At 47.5% G+C, this 22,289-nt stretch overlaps 1 protein-coding gene across 2 annotated transcripts in view; it reads left to right on the top strand.

The window, feature by feature from the left end:
* Positions 1 to 2,244: 2,244 nt before the first annotated feature.
* The window catches only part of HIF1AN (hypoxia inducible factor 1 subunit alpha inhibitor), a 59,513-nt gene continuing 39,468 nt past the window's right edge, over positions 2,245 to 22,289 (top strand). Inside the window, exons 1-8 of one of the 2 annotated variants that reach the window (XM_005285544.4) lie at positions 2,246 to 2,475; positions 5,992 to 6,242; positions 7,816 to 7,964; positions 8,990 to 9,135; positions 11,055 to 11,161; positions 11,611 to 11,674; positions 12,129 to 12,239; positions 13,581 to 19,533. In XM_005285544.4, the coding sequence (XP_005285601.1) occupies positions 2,296 to 2,475; positions 5,992 to 6,242; positions 7,816 to 7,964; positions 8,990 to 9,135; positions 11,055 to 11,161; positions 11,611 to 11,674; positions 12,129 to 12,239; positions 13,581 to 13,625 (1,053 nt within the window). In that variant the 5' untranslated portion in view covers positions 2,246 to 2,295 and the 3' untranslated portion in view covers positions 13,626 to 19,533. Of the gene's footprint in view, positions 2,476 to 5,991; positions 6,243 to 7,815; positions 7,965 to 8,989; positions 9,136 to 11,054; positions 11,162 to 11,610; positions 11,675 to 12,128; positions 12,240 to 13,580; positions 19,534 to 22,289 lie in introns of those variants that run through there. The other variant, XM_042850184.2, reaches the window with a different exon arrangement.

The following is a 22,289-nucleotide window of genomic DNA, read 5'->3' on the forward strand; positions in this document are numbered from 1 at the left end:
CGAGGGCTAGAACCATGCTGGAGAGGACCCTGAAGGATGCTATCCGCTGCCAATACATGGGAAAACCTGAAACGGAAGCCAGACCAGGGCAAGGCGTTTGAGATGACATGCAAGTGGGATGCCAGCAGCCACTTCCTCCCTGGGGGCAGCTTCACCCGATTGCCGACTGGAGCTTCAGCCACAGAGCCCAGCTCAACTGCATACCACTGAACGGAGCCATCCGCCACGGGAATTGGGACAAGCGTTGCAGGAAGTGCAGCTACGCCACATCCTGTGTAGCTGCAAGCCCCATTTGAGAGCTTGGCAGCTGCGACACAACACCATCGAAGATCGCCTGGCCAGAGCCATCCCGCCACCCGTGGGGAAGGTTGCCGTAAACTCCACCATCCCCGGAACCGACAGCCAACTGCGACCCGACATCATCATCACCAGCGAGGACCGGAACATGATCATCATGGTGGACATCACAGTGCCGTTCTAGAACACGATCCCAGCCTTCCTCGATGCCCGTGCTTGAAAGGTAGAGTAATATGCCCTTCTGGCCAAAACCTTGAGAGCTAAGGGTTACCAGGTCCAGGCACACGCACTGATCGTCAGAGTCTTAGGCGCATGGGACCCCAGTAACGAGCGACTACTGAGAGAATGCGGAATCAGTCAGCACTACACTCGGCTGGTGCGGCAACTCATGGTGTTGGATGCCATCAAGTGGTCGAGGGACATCTACATAGAACACATCACTGGACATTGGCAATACCAGGAAGGATGAGCTGGAGTGCGGATGAAAAGCGCAGTCAGGAAAGTAACATACAATCCATGAGGTAAGTATTTTCTAAATAGACAACCAACCTAGTAGCGGATTTAGAGTTAGTGGGGCCCTGTGTGCAGCTTCATATTTGGGCCCCCTGCTCAGGACCCAGCCAAGAAAAAGAACATTCTCTCTTATCTTCCCCCCCCCCCCCACCCCATTTTTAATTCTTTTTTTTTTTCTCCATCCTCCTCCTATATGATAAGTAATAGGAAGTAAATGAATGGGGCAGGGGTTGGGGTGCAAGGGGGATGTGGGCGTCGGACCCTGAGAGGGAGTTTGGGTACTGGGTGTGAGCTCTGGGCTGGGGCAGGGGGTTGGGGTGTGGGAGGGGGTGAGGGCTCTGGGAGGAAGTTTGGGTGCAGGCTCTGGGAGGAAGTTTGGGTGCAGGCTCTGGGCTAGGGCAGGAGGTTGGGGTATGGGAAAGGTCAGGGGGGCGGTGCGGCTCCCAAAGCGACCGGCACACCCCTCTGGCAGTGGCTTCTAGGCAGAGGGGCAGTGGGGTCTCTGAGCGCCGCTGCCCGCAGGCGCTGCTCCCATTGGCCGCAGTTCCCGGCCAATGGGAGCTGCCGAGTCGGGGCAGGGGGCAATGCGCGGAGAGGCACACACACACAGAGACCCCCCGGTGGCCATAGGGACATGCTGGCTGCTTCCGGGAACGGCGTGGAGGGAAGGAGGCAACGCGGGCAGGGAGCCACCTTAGCCCTGCTGCTGGCATGTCCCTGGGTGCCCCTTGTGGGGAGGGGGACAGCGGGTCTCCTGCTGTACCACCGGCCGGGACTCAGGGGCAGGTTGTCAGATGAGATTTGTCTTGCGTTTTGGGGGGCCCCTGTCATTGTGGGCCCCATGCCACTGCACTGTTTCTTTCATGGTAAATCTGCCTCTGAACCAACCTAATTCTCAATTACTGAGGGACAATCTCTACTCATTGATTATATTTTGCTTTCCACAACCAAATCTCCATACAACTTTTCATGAGTGATGTACCAGAGTATTCAGATTCTAATATGTAAACTGTATTGTTAAATCTATTCATCTATATTTGGGTTATTGCTGATTCTGTACTCTATGTATCATCTGACTTTTAAATATTAACTTTGTGGATAATCTAAGCACTATACCCAGATGTACAGATACTCTTTTCCCAATCTATGTATTATATATTTTTTTAACATTAGCTTTAATACATTTTTTAAATATCTTTGGGGATCTGGGCCTTCCTCAATTGGCGCCTTATATTATCGAATACAATCCTGAGGTACCTAACCCTCTCCCTGCTGCCTTCTCATTTTGTACCGCTGGGGGCGCTCTAGCATCTCCCCAGGGCAATTCTCCCTCCCGTGCTGCTGCGGGCGCCGCTCCCTCTCGTTGTCCCTTCTTTGGAGCCCCTCGGGCTTCTCCTCTCTATGGCTTTTTTCTGTTTCCGGCCTCACTATGGAGCGGAAGGCGGGTGTTTCCGGTTCCGGGTTCCATCCCCGGTGTAGGCGACGATGGCGGCGGCCTCCTCCTCGTCCGCGGAGACGGGGGGCTCCGGGGCCCGGGAGGAGGCCGAGGAGACGGCGGGGCCCGGCTGGAGCGAGTCGCAGTTCCGCCGTTACACCTTCCGGACGCAGCCCATCCCCCGGCTCAGCTACAGCGACCCCCGCGCCGAGGAGCTGATCGAGAACGAGGTGCCCGGGCTGCCAGTCTGACAAGGGGCATTTAGGGGGTGAGGTGGGGAGCGCTGGGTGTGGGGAGGGTCCTGGGGGGGCAAGATGGACCGTGGGGCTGCTGAGCCTCTGTCCCACCAGCCTGGGGCATCGCTCACACTGTGATGCTGTGTCAGGCTACACACCTCTGACGGGTACTGCACGTACACAGACATCAACAGGCAGGGACACACCCAGCTGAGTTACATGAATGCTTCTCCCAGACGCTCATGACCAACAACACAGAGGCTCCAGCCAATTCCCCTCAGCTCCCCAGCCTAGGACCTCAGAGCTGTACGGTCTTGCCCTGGTCAGAAGCCTGGCTGGTATAAATTCATTACCCAGTTTGTCCCTCCTTCGATGTGGAGAGGGCACACACTAGCCTTTGTAAACTGAGCAGAGATTTACCAAGTGCTTCAACCAAAACACACTGTTTTAGGTAAAATATGACACAGATTTATTAATGATAGAAATATAGATTTTAAGTTATTATAAATAGCTAGCATAGAGATCAAAGTTGGTCACCTAAAAAATTAAATAAATTTGCAGTCTAAGTTCTATAAACTAAACAGAATTTGACTCAAGGAGTGCCTCACCCTGACATATAGTGTAGTTCCTCAGTTCACAGCCTGGGATTCTCCTCCAGCCAGAGTTGCCAACTTTGTGATTTGCTGTGTGTGTGTGAGAGTTGTAAACAAACACACACACTATGCCTCAGGCCCTGCTCCCACTCCACCCCTTACCCCAAGCTCCCACCCCACCTCTTCCTGCCCCTTCTCTACCCCATCCTGCCTCTTCTTTCCCCATTCTGCCCCCTACCCCAAGTGCACCCTCCTCCTCCTCCCTCTCCTGCATGCCGCTGAACAACTGATTGCCATGGGCAGGAGGTGCTGTGAGAGCGGGGGAGGAGTTGCTCAGTGGGGCTGTCGGTGGGTGCTGAGCTCCCACTATTTTTGTCCTGTGGGTGTTCTGGGGCTGGAGCACCCCCGGAGTCGGTGCCTATGCCTCCAGCCCAGGACCACCCTCCCCAGTTCAAAATCTTTGTCTTCTAGATGTTTTTTCCGGGTGTTGAGTTGTGGGGGGAGTGAGGCCAAATGATGATGTCACTTCCCCTCTTTTATAGTTTCTTCAAGCTTGCTGGAAAGATCTTTTGCTATGATATGGGTCAAGCAGTCTCCATTGTATATGTGGTTTCTCTGAGATGGTTGTTGGGGAAAGTGGATTCTCTTCAATGGGCCATCAACACTTCTGGCTACTCCATTGTTGTATCTAAAAAGCTGGTTGTGGGTCTTCCCAATCTCGGAGCATATTTCAGTAACACACACAGAGCAAAACTTCATAACCTCACATATGATAGTACATATAATCCAACAGAATGTTAATGTTCAGCAGATCAAGCCTTTCAAAATGATACCTCACAAGGCATGCTTTGTACAAAACATATCATTATATGACAATACTGAATATGGGGGTTAAGGGTGCTACTTTGAGGTACAGAGTGCAAGGGGGGGGTCACTAGGTAGTGCTGGGGGTGTGTGGGGACAAGGCCCTGGGGGTGATGGGTGGGAGGCTGGGGTGATTTGGGGGGTGGTGATGTGTATTTGACAAGGAGTATGTGTTTGTGTGTGGGAGATCATGTGCACTGGGGGTTCCTGGTGAGCAGGTGTGAGCACCCACTGCCTCACTCTGGATGGGTTTAGCAGCCCAGGGATCTATGTGCTGTGGTTAAAGGGGTCATGGAGGAAGTCTCCAAAGGCTGTGAGCACCTAGCAAGAGAGTGGGATTTCTGAAGGTGGTATATGTGATAGAACTAGGAGTAAAGGAGAGAAGATTAGAGAGGAAATGTAGGTTAGGTATGGGGAAAGCTTTCTGAAGGAGAGAGAATTGGGCTGTGGGATCACCTCCCAAGAGAAGCCACTTGAGTCATTGCTATGTACGAGAGCATACACTGTAAGCACTGCTTTAATTTCTTGTGTTGTAAGCAGCAACATTAATATTGAAAGTAACTAAATTATCATTTACTTCTCACATTGGCTGTTTCCCTTTTTTCTCAATTTGGACATTGAAAAATTAATGTTTGTTTTCCCGTTTTGATTATAGTCAGCCTTTCTGTCAGTTGCTGCCCTGTTTCAGTTGCGAAAGCTTCAGGGAAAGTTAGATCTTTGTTCTGGAATGTAAATAATGAAAACTTTATTTTGTAAAGTAATGTTTTTACAAACTTGGACTTTGATGCCAAATTTGGGTATTGTCACAGTACTGTAGCGACCAATCCTATACTCGTTGTCATGGTTCAAAGTAGATGGGATTTAGTAAGGCTTCCCCATCTTTAATGTCTATGAAATGAGTGACTTGTGGTTTCATGGAAGCAAATCCATAAGAAGGGAAGTGGGCATGCAAGTTTCGGGGCTCGTCTACACTTCCACTTATGTTGATATAACTTATGTCGCTCAGAGTCTGAAAAAGCTACCTCCCTCTCCCCCCGAGTGACGTATGTTATACCTATCTAAGCACCGGTGTGGACAGAGCTTTGTTGATGAAGATGTTCTCCCGCCGACATAGCTATGGCCTCTTGCAGAGGTGGCGTTATACTGATGGGAGAATGTCTTCACCAGACGCGCTACAGCGGTGCAGCTGCATCAGTGCAGCTGTGCCGATGTAGCGCTTCTAGTGTAGACTAGCCCTTAGAAACATGGCGTTTCTTAGGAAGTTTGGGAAGTATGTGTGGAAAGAAGTATGGAAAAGTCTGGGGTATCTTCAAGTAACTGTTTATGGTGTAGGGGAGATAGATGGAATTTCCCTCTAGGGAGGATTCTGACTACACCTGTGTCCATCTAGGAAATGGGATAATCTCTGCTATCTCTTTGCCTGTGCCTCAGCCTGATCTTTCTGTTGGAGGAGGATGAGACAGAGACTGGTTCCTTTCAGATTTCAGCACTGCTCCTTAACTTACCAAGAGAGCTTCTAAGGATCAATACAAATATTTCTACCTACTTTCCTGGAACAGAGCACTCTTCTTCAGCATCATTCCTAGACCCACCAGTCCAGGAATCAAACCCAAGACCACTATAAGGTGGTGTGGAGTATTCATATCCTATCTCATACTCTGTGTTATGGGGGTGTCTTATCCTTAGTACTAGCTGCTGTCCAAGTCAGAATATTGGACTAGAAAGACCATGTGGTATAACCAAATACTGTAATTTCTGTATCCTTCCCTGACATGCTTCTATGGCTTGTTTATAGAGTTGATTAGTGGCATCTGGCATTCCTTTGTGAGCGTGTCATTAGAAAGTGGTGGCTAGTTCCTAATTTTTTTTGTATTTTTGGGAGTCTGTTTATTTGGGACTTTCTTCCTCCTTCTTCCCAGACCCTGTTGCCTGATTTTTCTCCTCCTCCTTCCTACTGCTTCAGAAGAGAAACTGTATGGTTGTGATAATGAGTTATTTATCTCACAGTTTCTCCAGAAATCCTTGAACCAATGTGCTTTCTTTTGCTATCTAGGAGCCAGTGGTCCTGACAGATACAAACTTGGTGTATCCCGCCCTGAAGTGGAACCTGGACTACCTCCAGGAGAACATTGGCAGTGGTGACTTCTCAGTGTATAGCGCCAGCACATACAAGTTTTTGTACTATGATGAGAAGAAAATGGCCAATTTCAAGAACTTCAAGCCCAAGTCGAACAGGGAAGAGATGAAATTTAGTGAGTTTGTGGAGAGACTCCAGGAAATACAGCAGCAAGGGAGTGGTGAGAGGTAGGTGATACTTGGAAAGCTCTCCAGTTGTACAGGTTTAATTGGGTGATAGGTTGAGGTTTAGGCATTGAAAATGATTTGAGAGTGCATTTGGACCTGCTTTTTTTCATCTTCACAATGATTTCTCCTCCTCAGATTCAGTGTTGGAGGAGGGTGGTCTCAGGTGTGCTAGGGTTGGTCATCCACTTGTTAAATGTAGACAGACATCTTTGAAACACTTGTCACAGAATTTTTCAGTGTTTGCCTGATTGGACTTTCACATTCTTTGGCGGGAATAAAGTGCTGGTGAAAGATGCTTTGCTTGGCAGCACAGAAGGCTAAAGGCCATGATCCCTAGAAAAGTCACCCACTGGCAATCCAACTTTTCCCATGCTGCCCCACCAATGTATGCCAGCTCTGACTTGGCAGATCGGAATGGTGTTCAGTCGCTATTGTACATTGCATGGCCTCTCTTCTGAGACTGCTAACAACGATGCAAATTAGTGGCAGTTGTGCTGGCAATATTTATGCTTATCCACTAGCAACTAGACTTATCCCAGCAGCTGCTTTCAACAGGCCACCAAGCAGTCACTGGATGGTAACAACTTCTGGATGCTATTAACCTTGGCCGAGTTTGAACCAGCTATATACTGCCCAATGGCTCTGTATCCCATTACCAGTTTTCAGAGCCATTCAGTTCCCCCTCAGGTTCTGGCATACCATCTGAAAGGGAAAAACCTATCACAGAACTTAAGCAGCTTTGCTGGTGAATATGGGTATAGGGTGTCTAATGCATGTACTGCTGAGATTGCAGTGACAGAGGCTCAGATAGTGTGGTCCCCTACAACTAAAGGCACCTTGGTGTCTGACCAGCTGAGATCTGAGGTTGATGCGCTATATTCCGTCACAGACATTCTCCCACTGAAACTCTTAATCAGAGAGGTCCCTCTGGTGGTTAGTGACTGAAAGTAAGTGGAAGAGTAAATTTGAGGGATATTGATTAACTTTGCTTGATTGTACAGTCGCTTGCTTGATGATAGATTGGGATTTAAGCTTCCTTCTCCTGCTGCACTTGCTGGTTAGTGTTTCTTCTAGCCATTCCTCTGAGATCTCAGAATTTTGTTTTGGATTGCTCCAAAGTCCCACTCATACCAAAATCCTTACTCAACCGATTACTGTTTGACCTAAATTAGATTTAATTTCCTCCTATGGTGGGAAATTCTGCAGGTGAAGTTTGATCCCTCAGGTTTTTGGAACTTTTCCTTTCCACGGACACCTACATTTCTTGTAGTTTTCCTTGCCACTGTTGTTGGTGACAGAGTAGAATTTCTGAAAGAACTAGAGCTCCCTTTTCTGCACAGAGAGCTGAGTGGGACATGTAATTCTCCAGGCAGTTTCTGAGGTTAACTTGTGATATTGGTCTTCTCTTCACACGTTCCACATACATGAAATCTACCTGTCGCTGTTAGTGTGGAGAGGCTGTGTATGTGTGTGGGGGGGAAGACAGGGAAAGACATCTCTGTAAGGGTGGATGAGAAGATGCCTGTGTATCCATATGTATGCTTAACACTAATTTTTCCCCTGGGAAATACAGGTTGTATCTGCAGCAGACTCTGAATGATACGGTTGGAAGGAAGATTGTGGTGGATTTCCTGGGCTTTAACTGGAACTGGATTAACAAGCAGCAAGGGAAGCGTGGCTGGGGGCAACTGACTTCCAACTTGCTGCTTATCGGCATGGAAGGTAAGCAACCAGTGTTGATTCTGAAGGGATTGAGGGAGACTTGGCTAATTCTGGTGAATTTCAACTTTGGGGGTCACTTTCAGCTGAATTTACCACTTGTTTGCAGAGTGTCTCTGAAGCAGCACAGGTAGCTTTAAGGGGGACTCCTTGTACACACAATCTATAATTTGTCTTATGTGGAGAGTGGGTCAGGAGAGTATTCCTCTGCTTGTGGTTGCTGGAAGATAAATTTCTGTGCATCTAATTACTCCCTGAAGTGTCAACTCTGATACAGCCAAGAGTTGTGCAGTGTGTTTTGAACTAATAGTTGACGTAGCCACCCCTGTTTCTTACTTGAGCACTTTACAGAAGCAATATCTCAGAGTGGTGTCCAGGGTTTGTTTTAAGGGCTAATTGACTCTGAAGAATCAGTCTTGTTACTTTGACCAGCAGTGAGATAGTTATCAGAGAAAGGGGAGGGACAGTCATGTTATGAAGACCTGCTGTGCAGGAACTCTCATTTGGCATCTCATGGGAGTGGAAAGAAATTTGTGAGCAAAGGATGCAAATGTACCACTATCTTCCCCTCCCATAGAAACAGCCCCTCAAGGCCCTTTTTAGAGAGGGCTGTTTCTATGCCATATTTTCATCTTACTTCCTCCAGACATCAAGGTTCTTAAATTATTGGGTTTTTTTAAAACAAGTTCTTTCCCACTCTTGTACTCAAACAGCTGAACAGGTTTTCTTAAAACTTTCCATAAATGTTACCTTCAGGCTGAGACCAAATTGGAAAAAGTCATCCTGAAAAGTGAGAGTTGGGAGCAACTGAGAATGGGGGTTAAAATGGAAACCGTTCTGTAACTTTAAGTTGCTAGCCCTACTGTAATGCCTGGTTTGTAAAGTGCTTTAGGATCCTTTCCTCCATATAGTTCTATGGACATGTATGGCAGTTTGTTGTTGGTGTTGCCCCAGTGAGGCCTATAACCCGTTCCTTTGCCCGAGCCTTTAAAGTATATGTGAGAGATTATCAGTCTTTCTTTGTGCAGGGAATGTGACACCAGCTCACTATGATGAGCAGCAGAACTTCTTCGCTCAGATTAAGGGCTACAAGCGGTGTATCCTGTTCCCTCCAGATCAGTTTGAATGCCTCTACCCTTACCCTGTGCACCATCCATGTGACAGGCAGAGCCAGGTGAGAATAAGATCTATAGTAAACTGGATTTACAGTAACTCTTCACTTAAAGTCGTCCCAGTTAACGTTGTTACGTTGCTGATCAGTTAGGGAACATGCGCGTTTAAAGTTGTACAATGCTCCCTGCTTTGTCCACTGCTTGCAGGAAGAGCAGCCCGTTGCAGCTAGCTGGTGGGGGCTTGTAACCAGGGTGGACTGGCAGCCCACCTATCAGCTCCCCGCTCCCCTAAGTCCCCTGTGCTGCAGCCGCCCAGCAGGCTAGCAATCGGCAGTTCAGCTGTCCCTCCTCCCACTGCCATGTGCTGCTCCTGCCCTCTGTCTTGGAGCTGCTCCCAGAGACTCCTGCTTGCTGTGAAGGGGGAGGGGGGCGCTAATGTCAGGGTGTCCCCCTGTCCACTGTACCCAACTTACCCCTTCTCCATATAGAGCAGGGAGAGGACACAGACGGAGAGAGACAGAGAGAGCTTGGTGTCTCAACTTCCTGATCCACTTAAAAAGACAATGCACTTAAGAGTGGGTCAGCTTACTTAAAGGGGCAGTGTTCATCTCTCTCTCTCTCCCACAGTCAAGGTGTGTGTCTGTCTGCTATGCTGTCTCCCCTCCCTCCTGTTCATGCTTCCTTGATGAGAGGCTATGTTAACAACAATGTGTTATCCCCTGAGGGCTCAGCCGAGTGCTAGTTCATCATTTAGCAGCAAGGCATTCCCTGGGAAATATCCCTCCCTCTTACACCCTCTAACTTCACCACTCAACCAAGCTTCACAATCATCATAGCTGTGAACAGTATTAAATTGTTTGTTTAAAACGTATACTGTGTGTGTATCTATATAATATATAGTTTTTTGTCTGGTGAAAAAAATGTCCCTGGAACCTAACCCCCCCATTTACATTAATTCTTATGGGGAAATTGGATTCGCTTAACATAGTTTCGCTTAAAGTCGCATTTTTCAGGAACATAACTACAATGTTAAGCAAGGAGTTACTGTATTCCCTACTACGCACCAAAAAAGCACATGCATAAAAATCACTAGCTCCATGTGGGATATGCCAGTATCAGTAAAGTGTACCAGTCCCTGTCCTGGTGCTGAGCCATTAGAGTACCCACACTAGTTGTTACCTTTGGTATCAATATGTGTTGTTGGAAAATGGGCCTCTGTTGTGCATCAGAGTTATTAATTAGACTTCTTTAGTGTCACTGTGAGGCCATATGTTTTAGTGGTTGGAGCCGACAGAGCTCTAGTTCTGAGTAGGACACGTCAGTCTCAGTGCCTCAGTTTCCCCAGCTTCTGTTTAGCACACTGGTGTTACGAAGCTGAACGTTGGCGGTACCTTGAGATGCTGTAGAAATGCCAAGTGTTGTTCACTGTGCTTTGGGTGTTTGAGTGATGCATTTATCAGCCACAGAACATAACTCTTCTGGAATGGTACCAGTATTATTATTTTGTTTGCTTTGGTCCAAAGAAGTTTTTCTTTGTCATAAGCATTTCCTACTGAAGGGAAATAGCAGGGATATTGCTTCCTCTCTTGTACCTTTCCCTCCTCCCCTCTTTCTCTTAATGATTTAACAAGACACACATTCCAAGAGATCAGAGGGTAGCCGTATTAGTCTGTATCCACAAAAACAACAAGGAGTCCGATGGCACCTTAAAGACTAACAGTTATCTGTTAGTCTTCAGTTATCTGTTAGTCTTAAGGTGCCACCGGACTCCTTGTTATATTCCAGGAGAGCTACTTGATGCAGATGTGCCTTGGGCTGTGCTGCAGGAATTGGAAGTGTGTGGTACTGGTACGCTGTATAGGAATGTAGCTGCTGCATAGGACAGATCTGCAATAGAGGCTGCTGTTGGAGCAGAGTGCACTCCTGAATTTCCAGCCTTTGTCTGATCAGTGCTGCATCCTTGTCTCTCTTGATCTGCTAGGTGGACTTTGACAATCCTGACTATGAGAAGTTTCCCAATTTCCAGAACGTGGTTGGCTATGAGACAGTGGTAGGCCCGGGTGATGTGCTCTACATCCCTATGTACTGGTAAGGAGGATCCAATGAGCTGGGAGAAGTGGGGGAGGGATTTAGACAGAAAGGGTGGTCTTTTAGTTAAAGCATTGCACTGGGATTCAGGAGATCTCCACTCCTATTTCTGGCCAAGCTACAGAATTGTAGTGAGATCTTGGACAAGTCTTAACCACTCCGTGCCTCAGTTTCCCATCTGTGAAATGAGAGTAATAATATCTGCTACCTCTGAATGTTGAGGATAAATCTGTTAATGTGCATGAGGCATTTGCATACTACAGTGAGTTGTGCTCTAGCAATACACATTTAAATAACTAAGGGGAGTTGTTCAAGGGATTGTGCTGGTGTCTGAGTGACATGCCAAGGTGCCTCTCCTGCACTCTGGCCTGCATCCAACAGGTCTGTCTGTGTAGCTCATTTTTTTTTTTTTAATAGTAACCCTCCCATTTTGTATGGTTTCCATGCAGGTGGCATCACATTGAGTCTCTGCTGAATGGGGGAACCACCATCACTGTGAACTTCTGGTACAAGGTAAGCACATGTCCATCTGCACTCCTGTGGTAGCCCATTATTCAGTAGGATTCCCACTGTCTCGGTGGCACCCCAGCATGAAGACAGGATGTCAGACTTTGCCAAGCATGGATAACTTTACTGCCTGAATCATAGACATGTAGGGCTGGAGTGGACCTCAAGGGGTTATCCAGTCGTCCGTTTCCCCCCCCCCCCCCTTGCCCCCCTGTGCTGAGGCAGGATTAAGTATGCCTAGATTGGACTGTCTCTGAAGTGTATTCTTCTAACCTTTTCTTAATCTTGGATATAAGGACTTGTCACTAGCAAAAAGCTGGTTTCTTCCCCTGGGGCATGGGGGTATTGCAGTTGAATAGCCAGGGTGCTTGGGTGTGAGTTGCATTGTTTGCTAAGATTCGGGTAAGGCTGAGGCATTTCAGGAAGGACACAATGAGGTGTTCTTTCTCTTTACTTTCAGGGTGCACCCACCCCAAAGAGAATTGAGTATCCCTTAAAGGCTCATCAGAAAGTGGCGATAATGAGGAACATTGAGAAGATGCTGGGAGAGGCCCTGGGAAACCCACAAGAGGTAAAGTAAAAGCTAGAGATGCTGTCACCGCCATTGAAATGTTGAAGTGTGGACTGCAGAACTCTGGATCCCAGCAAACCATCTGAGGCTGCCTGTGATATTAATGGGGATGGGTGACACAGCACTAGTGGCAATTCTTCATCTTCCACCCTTATAGTCCTTGGGGCCACAAAAGGCTGAGATCCTCAAATTATAGTGCTTGGGCTGATGAGTACAACCCCATAGCATACTGTAAAAATTGGGAAATAGCGCAAGCTATGGGGTGCAGAGACTATTTGGTTGTGGATGCTGGCAGAAAAGCATGCTGGTCAGAGGGACTAATGACAACATTAAGTGTGATATTTCAGGAGCAGGGAGAGTGATAAATAAATGCTCCATAATCAGTTTTTTAGTGAGATACACTTTTTTTTTTTTTTCTGTAGCTCTGGCCGATTGAGAGAGAGTTGACCTCAGAACTGACTCATTTTGAATACCATCTTGCTCACCCCCCCCCTTTGAGTTCCAATATGATTTTTACCAGCTGGCATCTCATGACCCAGTGGATTAAATTGGGAATCAGAATCTGGTTTTGAAGGGCTGTTATCTCTTCGGTGGAGGTTGAAATACTGGGTGCTGAATACAAATGTTTTCATGACCACTGATTAGTGCAAGAACATTTCGGTCTCTGTATAATGTCAACAAATGTTCTTTATCCGATTTGCCTGCTATCTGGATGATTCCAAGAAAAATGCCTTTCATGAGAGATTCCTTCCCTAGCTAGTCACAGGGAATGCTGAGGAATAGGAGCAGCCTCAACTGCAGGCCAAACCTTAGGATTGAGGGACAAGTACTGTCTTGGCTTTCTATAATGCTTGTGATTTTAAGTGACCCCCAGAGTACCTTACTGGTGATACAGAGGAAATGCTCCTCCACTCCAAAATAAAGCAGTCCCTGTTCAGTGTGGCATAAGATTAGAACAGGAAGTGAAGAAAACTGTATCCAGTTGAAACTGCAGGTGGGATTTTGTGTAGGAAAGTTGCCACTACTGGCCCGGACACTGTGTTTAACTCTTGTGGAAGATGCTAGGGGATCTTTAATAACCATAAGCAATCAAGACTCATTTGACATCTCCTCTGAATCATACCAGGAGATTGGTTCACTGCTAAACGGACAGAATAACCAGCTCCACTTCTGCCCAATCTGTGTTCCTCTGAGATCCCCTTCTCTGGCCTGGCCCGGCCTGGCCCGGCTTAGCTTGTGGGAGTTGATGGGATAACAGCTTGAGGTAGTCAGACGGCAGGCTGTGCTGCCCTTGTTGCCGTGCACTTGCCATGGCTAACAATATGTTTTTGCCTTGAACAGGTGGGTCCCCTGTTGAACATGATGATTAAGGGTCGGTATGACTAGTCCCTGGCCACCTGGGTGACTGACGGTGGAGCTGCTTCGTTCACGAGTAACGGAAGATACTGAGCGCTAGTATTGCACGCAGCACTTGAGACTGATGGGTTCCTGGCCCATCTCTGTCCCGTTCCACAACAATTAAGGGGACTACTGGAACTGCAAAACCATTAGCCCACCTCCTTCCTCCTTCCCTCACTGTCATCCAACTGAATCTCCCAAGAAAGAACCTGCACTTAGTGAGCAAGAATCCAGCTTCCAATAAGTGTGTGTTTCCCCTGTCTGCCGAGACGAGGAATGTGGCGTCTGGCACTCGAATGCTTTCCTTCTTTGGATTTTAATTTAAAGTGTTGAAAGAACAGTTTGGAAGGGAGCCAGGAGTGGTCTTGTTTCCTCAGGCCCAGTGGCTGGGTTTCTGTGATGGTGCTGGCAGTGGACGCAGTACCCCTGAAATCTGGGACAGTCAATCTGGATAGCAGGAAGCCTTAGGTTCCATGATCCTGTTGTGTTAGAGGTCTTGTCCTTGCTGGGTCCTGGCACCGTTGGACAGCAGGAATGAGCGTGTGATGACTTGTTTGAGGAGAAACTGGAAAGATGGTTTGGAAACCCCCCAGCCCCCTGCCAAGATGCAGTGCTCAGGGTATTGGGAGCTTGGTACCTAGCAGGGTGATCAAGTTGAATCCATACAGTGTGTGTGTGTGCACACAACGCCACCCTTTGAGTCCTGCCTCTGTCAGATGGGTCACAGGAAACCTCCTCTCTCCCATTCACAGCAGAGCTCTTTGAGGAGCGAAGGTCTCCCTCTTTTCTCTAAAGCTGCAGCTTGGTTAGAAGTGGATGTAACATGGTGAGGGAGACAGAGATTACGAGGGCACTCCCCAAGTCTCCCACGATGAAGCCATGTCAAAATTGATCTCCTGGGGCCCTGAGACTGATGAATGCCCAGTTAAAATAAACTTCCCTTTTCTCCACCGGGGGGTGCCGGCTTCCTGTACAAAACACAGAAAGTGCCCTTTACTGATTAACTCTGTGTGTTATGTTGTGAGGCTGTTGTGTTGCTCCCTTCCTTGTATGGTCACGTGAGGAGGTGGGGAGACTCTGTTTCATACCTGTGTTCATTTTGTTTGAATCCTTTGTGTTCTAATACTTGGCACAGAAGTTTTCAGAATGAGAAGAGAGAGGCTACAGGAGCAGCAGAACTTCCTTTTAGAGTCCTGGCAATCACCCTGAAAAACCAGCATGTCTTCCTAGTCCTTTTTCCTGCAGAGCCTTCCAAACTCACATGGAGCCTTGCCTTGCCTTGCACTGTTCTGCTGTTCCTGGGTGGGAAACTTGTGTACTGAACACGATTGTAATTGATCATCAAGATTAGCAAAGCTGGCTTGGATTCCATCTAATTCACCCTGCTGACCAGTGAAGGCTGTTCTCTTCACTATGTTTCCTAGTCCTTTGTCTCCTTGCCTGTTTAGGGCTGATTGTGACGTTTGGATTTCTGTGAAGTGTGTAGCCCAGGGAGGAGATGTCGTTTGGGAAACAGAATATCCATGGCTTGCCGTGTCCCATCTTGTGCTGGGACGACTCTTGTACCGTTTACTGTGAACTTCTCTTATGCAGGAATAGAAGAAAGACTCAGCAAAACTGAGTTGTTGGACAGCATCTGGATGGAGCTTCAGTGTCTAGCTGTTGACCATCGCTATTTGTGGCTCTGGTACCAAGAGAGGTGCTATGGGACAAAGCAGGAGTCTTGTTACCAAACACCCCTGTGTCCCTGACTTAGCAGTACGTAACCAAGGTCAAAGAGAGCAGCAGGAGATAAACTTCCTCTCCGGAGCACTGTCTAGATCAGAATGAAGGTCACTCAGCTGGATGCGTGTCAACGCTCAGCCTTGGGGGAAGGACCCTCTTCTGCCTCTGGCTGAAAGTGAAGCCTTTCCAAGAGTTGTTGGTGTGTGCAGTGTCTCTGCCCTTGGTTGGAAGACACTCAGCTGGAATCTCACCTGCGTGCCAGTGTTGGGAGCACAGCAGTCTCAGCCAGTGTTCTGAGCAGCTCGTTCCAAGGGGCTCATGAAGGGAGAGGATGGTATATCTGGAACCTTGGGACCTGTTTTTCTTTATTTGCCAAAGGTCTAACTTTGAAGTGTCAGAACAGTTTTTGCTGCACTTGACTGGCATGAAAGCTCAGTTTACAATGCACTGATGGACTCTTTTTTTTTTTTTTTTTTTTTCCCCCTCTCCTTTTCCACCCTCTGCTTTCAGTGCCCATGCCATGGTCTTGGGAAGCTGTGTATGTATGTGTGTGAGAGAAACACATGGTACCTTCTGAAATGTAGTTCTTAAATACAACCAATGTTGAACAACAGAAGTGTGTGGCTTTTATTCTATATGAGTGCTGCTCTCTAAAGGAGAACGCCCCCAGGGAGGCATCTAATCAGGACTCCTGTGGGAAGCAACATGGATCTGTCCACCCAGGCCGGTTGCAGATGGAGGTTAGAACTCAGGACTCTTTCACTTCAAATTGTTTGAATGAATTCAGCGCAGGTGAAACTGCCTGATTGACAGCCCTAGCCTCTGACATCCTTTATCCCCAGAGCAGGTGTATCAGGAGTAATAGCAGTGCAAGCTGTGAACACGCCCCTCAAGCAACCTTCCCTTGATCTGAAGGAACCATGCCTCTAAAAGTGAGAAGGGAGTCTAGTATATGGCTGATTCAGTCCTTGACCTCTGAAAGCAGCGTCAAGTATAAATTGGTCCCCTTTGATTTATGGCCTTCAATATAGATTCTTGTCCTTTGGCAACAAGCATGAGAACTTTTCCCAGAGACCACCCAGTCACTGTCAGGTAGTCATGACTGTCAGTCAGCACCAGCATGTGCTGGAGATGCAGGCACTGCATAGAGATGAAAAGCTGCATATCCCATTATCAGTCCCCTGAGCCATCTCATCCCCATTGGTGCAATCAGCCAATTCCTCACTTTATTTGGTAAGCAGCAGATCTGCATCTGGAGGTCCAGGTTAGTATTTGTCTGTGGGAGCTTGCCTGCACATGCTTCAGGTGTGCATCAATGCCTATGGGTGTTGCCTCATGTCTGTTACACTTCCAGGAAATGAGTGCATACAGGCCTGGTAGCTCATTATGAACTGTTGTGTGTATTCAGCCATCAGCGAAACCTCAATGGGTGGGAATTAATTTCGGTAACTACTGTGCAGGTGTAGTAAGCTGGGGAAGGGCTGGGTGGGTAAGATCAGGGCACTTCATGAAGGTATCTTGGGAACTTCCCTAACCCAATGTTCTGATTGGATTTTTGTGTTTAACCTGTAAAACACAACTGCAGAATGGGGGTGGTGAGTGTGTGATTGCTCTCAGGTCTCTTGGTATCTCTGTTTGAATGAGTGGAAATGGCAAATATGAGGTAGTGGGAGTGGAGGAGGTGGTGGAGAGCTGGGCAGCTGGGTGACAGAGGTACTGGCAGTGGGTTACTTGGTCTGAGGAGCTCTAGCACAGTGCGGTCAGGTTATGGGTATGTGTGGGAGTGCCTGTCTTGACCCTGTCTAGTGTCTGTGCTGTGAGCATGCTTTTTATGTGAGTAACTTACTTTGGTGACAGGCCACAGTTCAGAAATGTCCACTTTCCCTTTGGTGGCCGCTTCCATCCACTGAACACAAAGCACCTTACAAACAAGCCTCGCAACAGACCCGAGAGGGAGGAATTAGTCAATTTTTTCCAGATGTGGAAACTGAGGCACAAAGGTGAAGTGACTTGTGCGGGGTGTGTGTGTGTCTCAGAGCTCTGAGGAAAAACACCCCTGATCTGACTCCTGTGTGTTTAATTTACATCCTTTTCTGGTCTCTTCTCTGGTTTGCTTTTTGTCTTCACCTCCTCCCCCGCTCTTTTGAAGGCAGATTCTCCTAGGGAAGCAGAAGGCCTCCTTTTTGCCGTAGGGTTCCAGGCTGTATGTGCTTTCATGGCTGAACAGTGTCCTGTAGAAAGGTGGCAGGTTGCTACTGTCTTCATACAGATGAACTTCCCTGTGGCTGGCTGCTTTAAGGGGCATCAAGGGAGCAGGGAAGTCAGGCAGTAGCTTTCAAGGCATGGTATGCAGTCCATGATCATGCTGCTTTCCCAGCTCCCATAGTTGCAGCTTTCTGTTTCACAGCTTAGTGTGTTGCCCTGAGCCATTTATTAAGCCTCACAACTATCATGTGAGGTAGGAAATACTGTGTTTTCCTTCCACAGGGCTTTCCTTTAGTCTTCACCTTTATATTCCTACATCTCTGCTTCCCCCTCTGACTCCTTCACCTCCTTTTTGTAAGGCGGTTTCTGGTGCATTTCAATGGCTATTGGAGCTCACCTCCCTCCAGTTGAAGAGCTTGGCTTCTACCACCATGGTGTCTTGTGAGGTTGAAAGTCAGCGGGAAGCTTCCCTCTGAGGAGGCGAGCCATCACCACCTCCATTGTGCATTGTTTTGCTCTGCTGCTGCATGGGATGGGCTCTGAGATGAGCAAGCCAAGGAAGAAGGAGGCAAAGCTCTCGCTGTGGTGAACGCATGCAAAGTAAGTTCTAATTACTGCCTTGCAAGTCAAATATTTGTTGCGAGCAGAGGATTAATTGGTGGGGGAGGGAGCGGAAGTGGAGGCTCTCGGAGTGTAAGTGGAACAGATGCCCGGACGCCTTGGGGAAACGCAGCTTTCCTCTACAAATCAGAGCTTTAAATTACAAGGCTTTTACCAACGAGAACAGTTGTGGGAAGTCGTCTGCTCTCATTTGCGTAATGGCTTCTGTCACTGGTGATTAGACACAGGATGAAGGAAAAGAAATTTGACAATTAGGAATGAGTGATCATTAATCAGAATCTTTGTTAGGAGAATGCGAGAAGGGAGGAAAAATATCCCACAAACAATGGAAGCTGCCAACTTGGCCAGGCATTCCACAGCAAGGTAGCCTTCAGGCATGCAACTGGGAGTGTCAGTGTTGCTCTACAGCACCTCCTCTGCCCAGGTGAGGAGTAGCATTGAGGGGCTGTGAAGGGGACCACAGGCCTACTTCTGGTTGGCCAAAAAACGTTCCGGGAATCACCATGCATGAAATCTTTCCCTTTGGTCAGTGCTTCCCAGCTGACTGCTCTGTAAGGAAGAGATCACATCACCAATCCATCTCCCTGCCACATTCAGCCACGTGGGCTCAGTTCTTAGGGCCCTGCTGCAAACCTCCAGCAATAGGTGTGTGGACAGCTTAGCCTTGCAGAGAATTTTTCCTGAAGCCTCACTCAGATCAGTGGCTCACAAGGCAGAGAAGGGCCAGAGAGGTCTTGACTGACACATGTAAGATTAGGATGGGCAAAGTGAATGCTGCACACACTCCCTCCCTGACAATGTTGCAGCATATGAGAACAAGGAGGCGGCTGATGGTTGCATGACAGGCAAATCAAGAAGGGAGTGGTACCCACACAGCCTGTAGCCTCTCTCTCTCATTCACTAGCACAGGACATCATCCGGTCACATAGCATCAATGGTTAATTTGACCAGTGCTCACTAAACTGCCCACTTGTCTGCATCTCCAGCAACCATCTCCTTGGATGCTGCCCCTTCTTTCATGGAATGCCCTCTCTGAACTGATACATCAGGTTGCTGCACTCTCCTTCAGATCTCTCCTCTGGACTCACTTCTTTAATGCCAAGAAGAAATTAGCCGGCAACTAATGGGTATGTGGAGTGGCATTGGGGTATAGCTAATAGGTGCATATTTTTAAAAGCATATTATATCCTCTTGTATATTGTGATTGTCTTCCTCCTCTTTGTATGCTCTTTGTCTTGGATTGTAATTTCTGCTGGGTCTTCCTCTCTGTGTGGTGTGGGTGCTACCGAAGTACAAGTAATATCTGAAGTTCTGGATGCTGAAAAATAAAGGCTTTCAAAGCTCATGCTTCAGTATGTCAGCTGACTGCTGCATGGCTCAGGAAGGAATTCTCTCTATCCTTATAGCAGTACACAATTAGCTGTGAGCTTCAGGGGTGATGGACTCTTTCCTTTGAATCACTGGTTATTGGCAGAAGCAAGATACCAGACTGACATGATAGACCCGTTCTGTGATCTGGTGTTCCAAAGAGCAAACAGTAGATAGGACCAGTATGTAGGAAAGGAATAGCTTAAACCAGAGTGTGAACAAGTTTATAGGATCACCTTTGAGTTGGAATGTTCACAAGATGCCAGGAAGCATGGATCCATAATAAAGTTAAAGGGACATCATTAACTGGTAATCTAGCCAGTTTAAAAAAAAGGAGTTTTGTGTTTTCCATCTGCCCCCAAGTTCCCCAGCCAATTTTTGTCTTTTACAGTCACATTTTCCTGTTCTTAAAACTTTTCTTTCCCTGTTGCTGTGGGACAGACATTCAAAAACTTGAGAAAAGATAAAATGTACTATGCACAAAGTACTGTCAAATACATAGGGAATAAACTGATTTTTTCCCTTTGAGCTCTAAGTTCTAACAAGCCTAGATATTACCTGCACCATCAGTAGATAAACCAATTTCATACATAAATATAGTAGTAAATATTGATGATATGGTGGCATCCAAAGATCCCAGCAGGGGTTGTGGTCCTATTTTGCTGAGTGCTGTACAAACACATGACACAATCTTTGCCCTGAAGGGCTTTGAGGGTGTTGCATTAATCTAAATGGATCCTTTGAAATGCATAAAAACAACGAGGAGTCCGGTGGCACCTTAAAGACTAACAGATTTATTTGGGCATATGCTTTTGTGGTAAAAAAACCACTTCTTCAGATGCATGAAGTGAGTTTTTTTACCCACGAAAGCTTATGCCCAAATAAATCTGTTGGTCTTTAAGGTGTCACTGGACTCCTCGTTGTTTTTGTGGATACAGACTAACATGGCTACCCCCTGATATTTGAAATGTATGTTTTCGTAATCCTACACAGTGATAAAAGTACAGTGCTTATGGCAGGGGCTGTAGCCCATCTAAACCAGTTTAATCTCCAAAAAAACAATCTTTAACCACTTGCTCCCTGTTCGGAGCCAAGCTGCCACCCAGGCTTCTCGTCTCCCTGTTCCCTGCCGGGTTTCTCGCCTCCTGGAGTGGGGAGCTGGACAGGGGCAGCATGGAGCCCTGCCAAGAGCCAATGTAAATAACACAGTGTCTACAAAGACACTAAACGTTGTCCTAACTACACCCACAAGAGGCGTAGGGCTTATGTCAAGGTGGAGTTATGATGTCTGTGTAGTAGGGCACTTACATTGGCAGGAGCAAGGCTTGTAGAGTAGACACTGACATAATTAGGTCAACGTAACTGCCTTACATCAACCTAACTGTGTAGTGTAGAGCAGGCCTGTGTGTACAGCACCTCACACAATGGAGCCCCAATCCAATTTTGATTGTGGCTCTGGATGTATAATGATATAAATAATTGCTGTGACTGTTAATACAATTCTCTCTGAAATTGCCCAAGGGCTGTAGCTGTACAGTCCCTCCTACACACTCCTCAGTCACCACCATTCATGGTAATGGCGCATCTAGTTTTCATCAGAATATAAGAATGGCCGTACTGGGTCAGATCCATGGCCCATCTAGTCCAGTGTCCTGTCTTCTGACAGTGGCCAATGTCAGATACTTCAAAGGGAACAAACAGAACAGGGCAATCATCAAGTGATCCGTTCCTGTTGTCCAGTCCCAGCATCTGGCAGTCAGAGGCCTAGGGCCACCCAGAGTATGGGGTTGCATCTCTGACCATCTTGGCTAATGGCCATTGATGAACCTATCCTCCATGAACTTATCTCATTCTTTATTGAAGCCAGTTATAGTCTTGGCCTTCACAACAGCCTGTGGGCAAAACAAAATGCAGACAGGTCTTTTTTCATGCACCAAAGTTAGCACTGTTCTAAGAAGCCTCTGCCCTTCCCTTCTGCCTTTGGAGGATCCAGGCCTAGTCCTGGGTGTGTGTGATAACTCCTACCACTTATATGGCAACCATCAGCAGAAGATCTCCAAGTTCCGGATAGCCATTTATTAAGCATCACAACCACACTGTGAGGTAGGTAATGTTATGCAAAATTGGGCCAGGTATTAAGCTTAGGGAGGACTAATGACCCACCAGAGTTTGGCAGAAAGCAGCACGTGTATTATACTGATAGCTAAGCTCAAAAGAAGGGGTGTGTGTGGGGGGGCACATTCACACTCGCATACTCACACTCTCAGGACAGGCACGGCACTGGAGATGTCAGGATCCTTCAAGGTAAGTGTCCCACAGCATAGCGATGGACAATGTGATTAAGGTAAGTCTTCCCGAGGCACGATGGAATGCAACGCAGCGAACCACTGGCCAGGCAGTCCAGGTGAAGGGCCATCATGGGAGGTACAATCTTGTGAGTGCACTCCTGAGCATATGGCCCCTTCCCCTTTTAAGGACCTGCTCCTCATGGCCTGCGACTAGAGATGACTTGGCCATGTCTGGTTGGTCATACTCCACCTCGGGCAGTGTCCATGCATTGGGCATGTGATCGCTGCCTAATCAGAGTCCCAGACACCTTGTCTACCTCGGAGCTCTTCTGATCTTCTAGCTGCTCAAGCACCCCGTTCCTCCCACAAGCATTCCAGGAGGGTGGGGGAGGGGGAGGGGGAGGGGGGAAAGCCACTTCACAGGTATTTAAAGAGGGAAAGGAGA

The sequence above is a fragment of the Chrysemys picta genome, chromosome 7 (genome assembly GCF_011386835.1).
Source record: "Chrysemys picta bellii isolate R12L10 chromosome 7, ASM1138683v2, whole genome shotgun sequence".
NCBI classification, from domain to species: domain Eukaryota; kingdom Metazoa; phylum Chordata; order Testudines; family Emydidae; genus Chrysemys; species Chrysemys picta.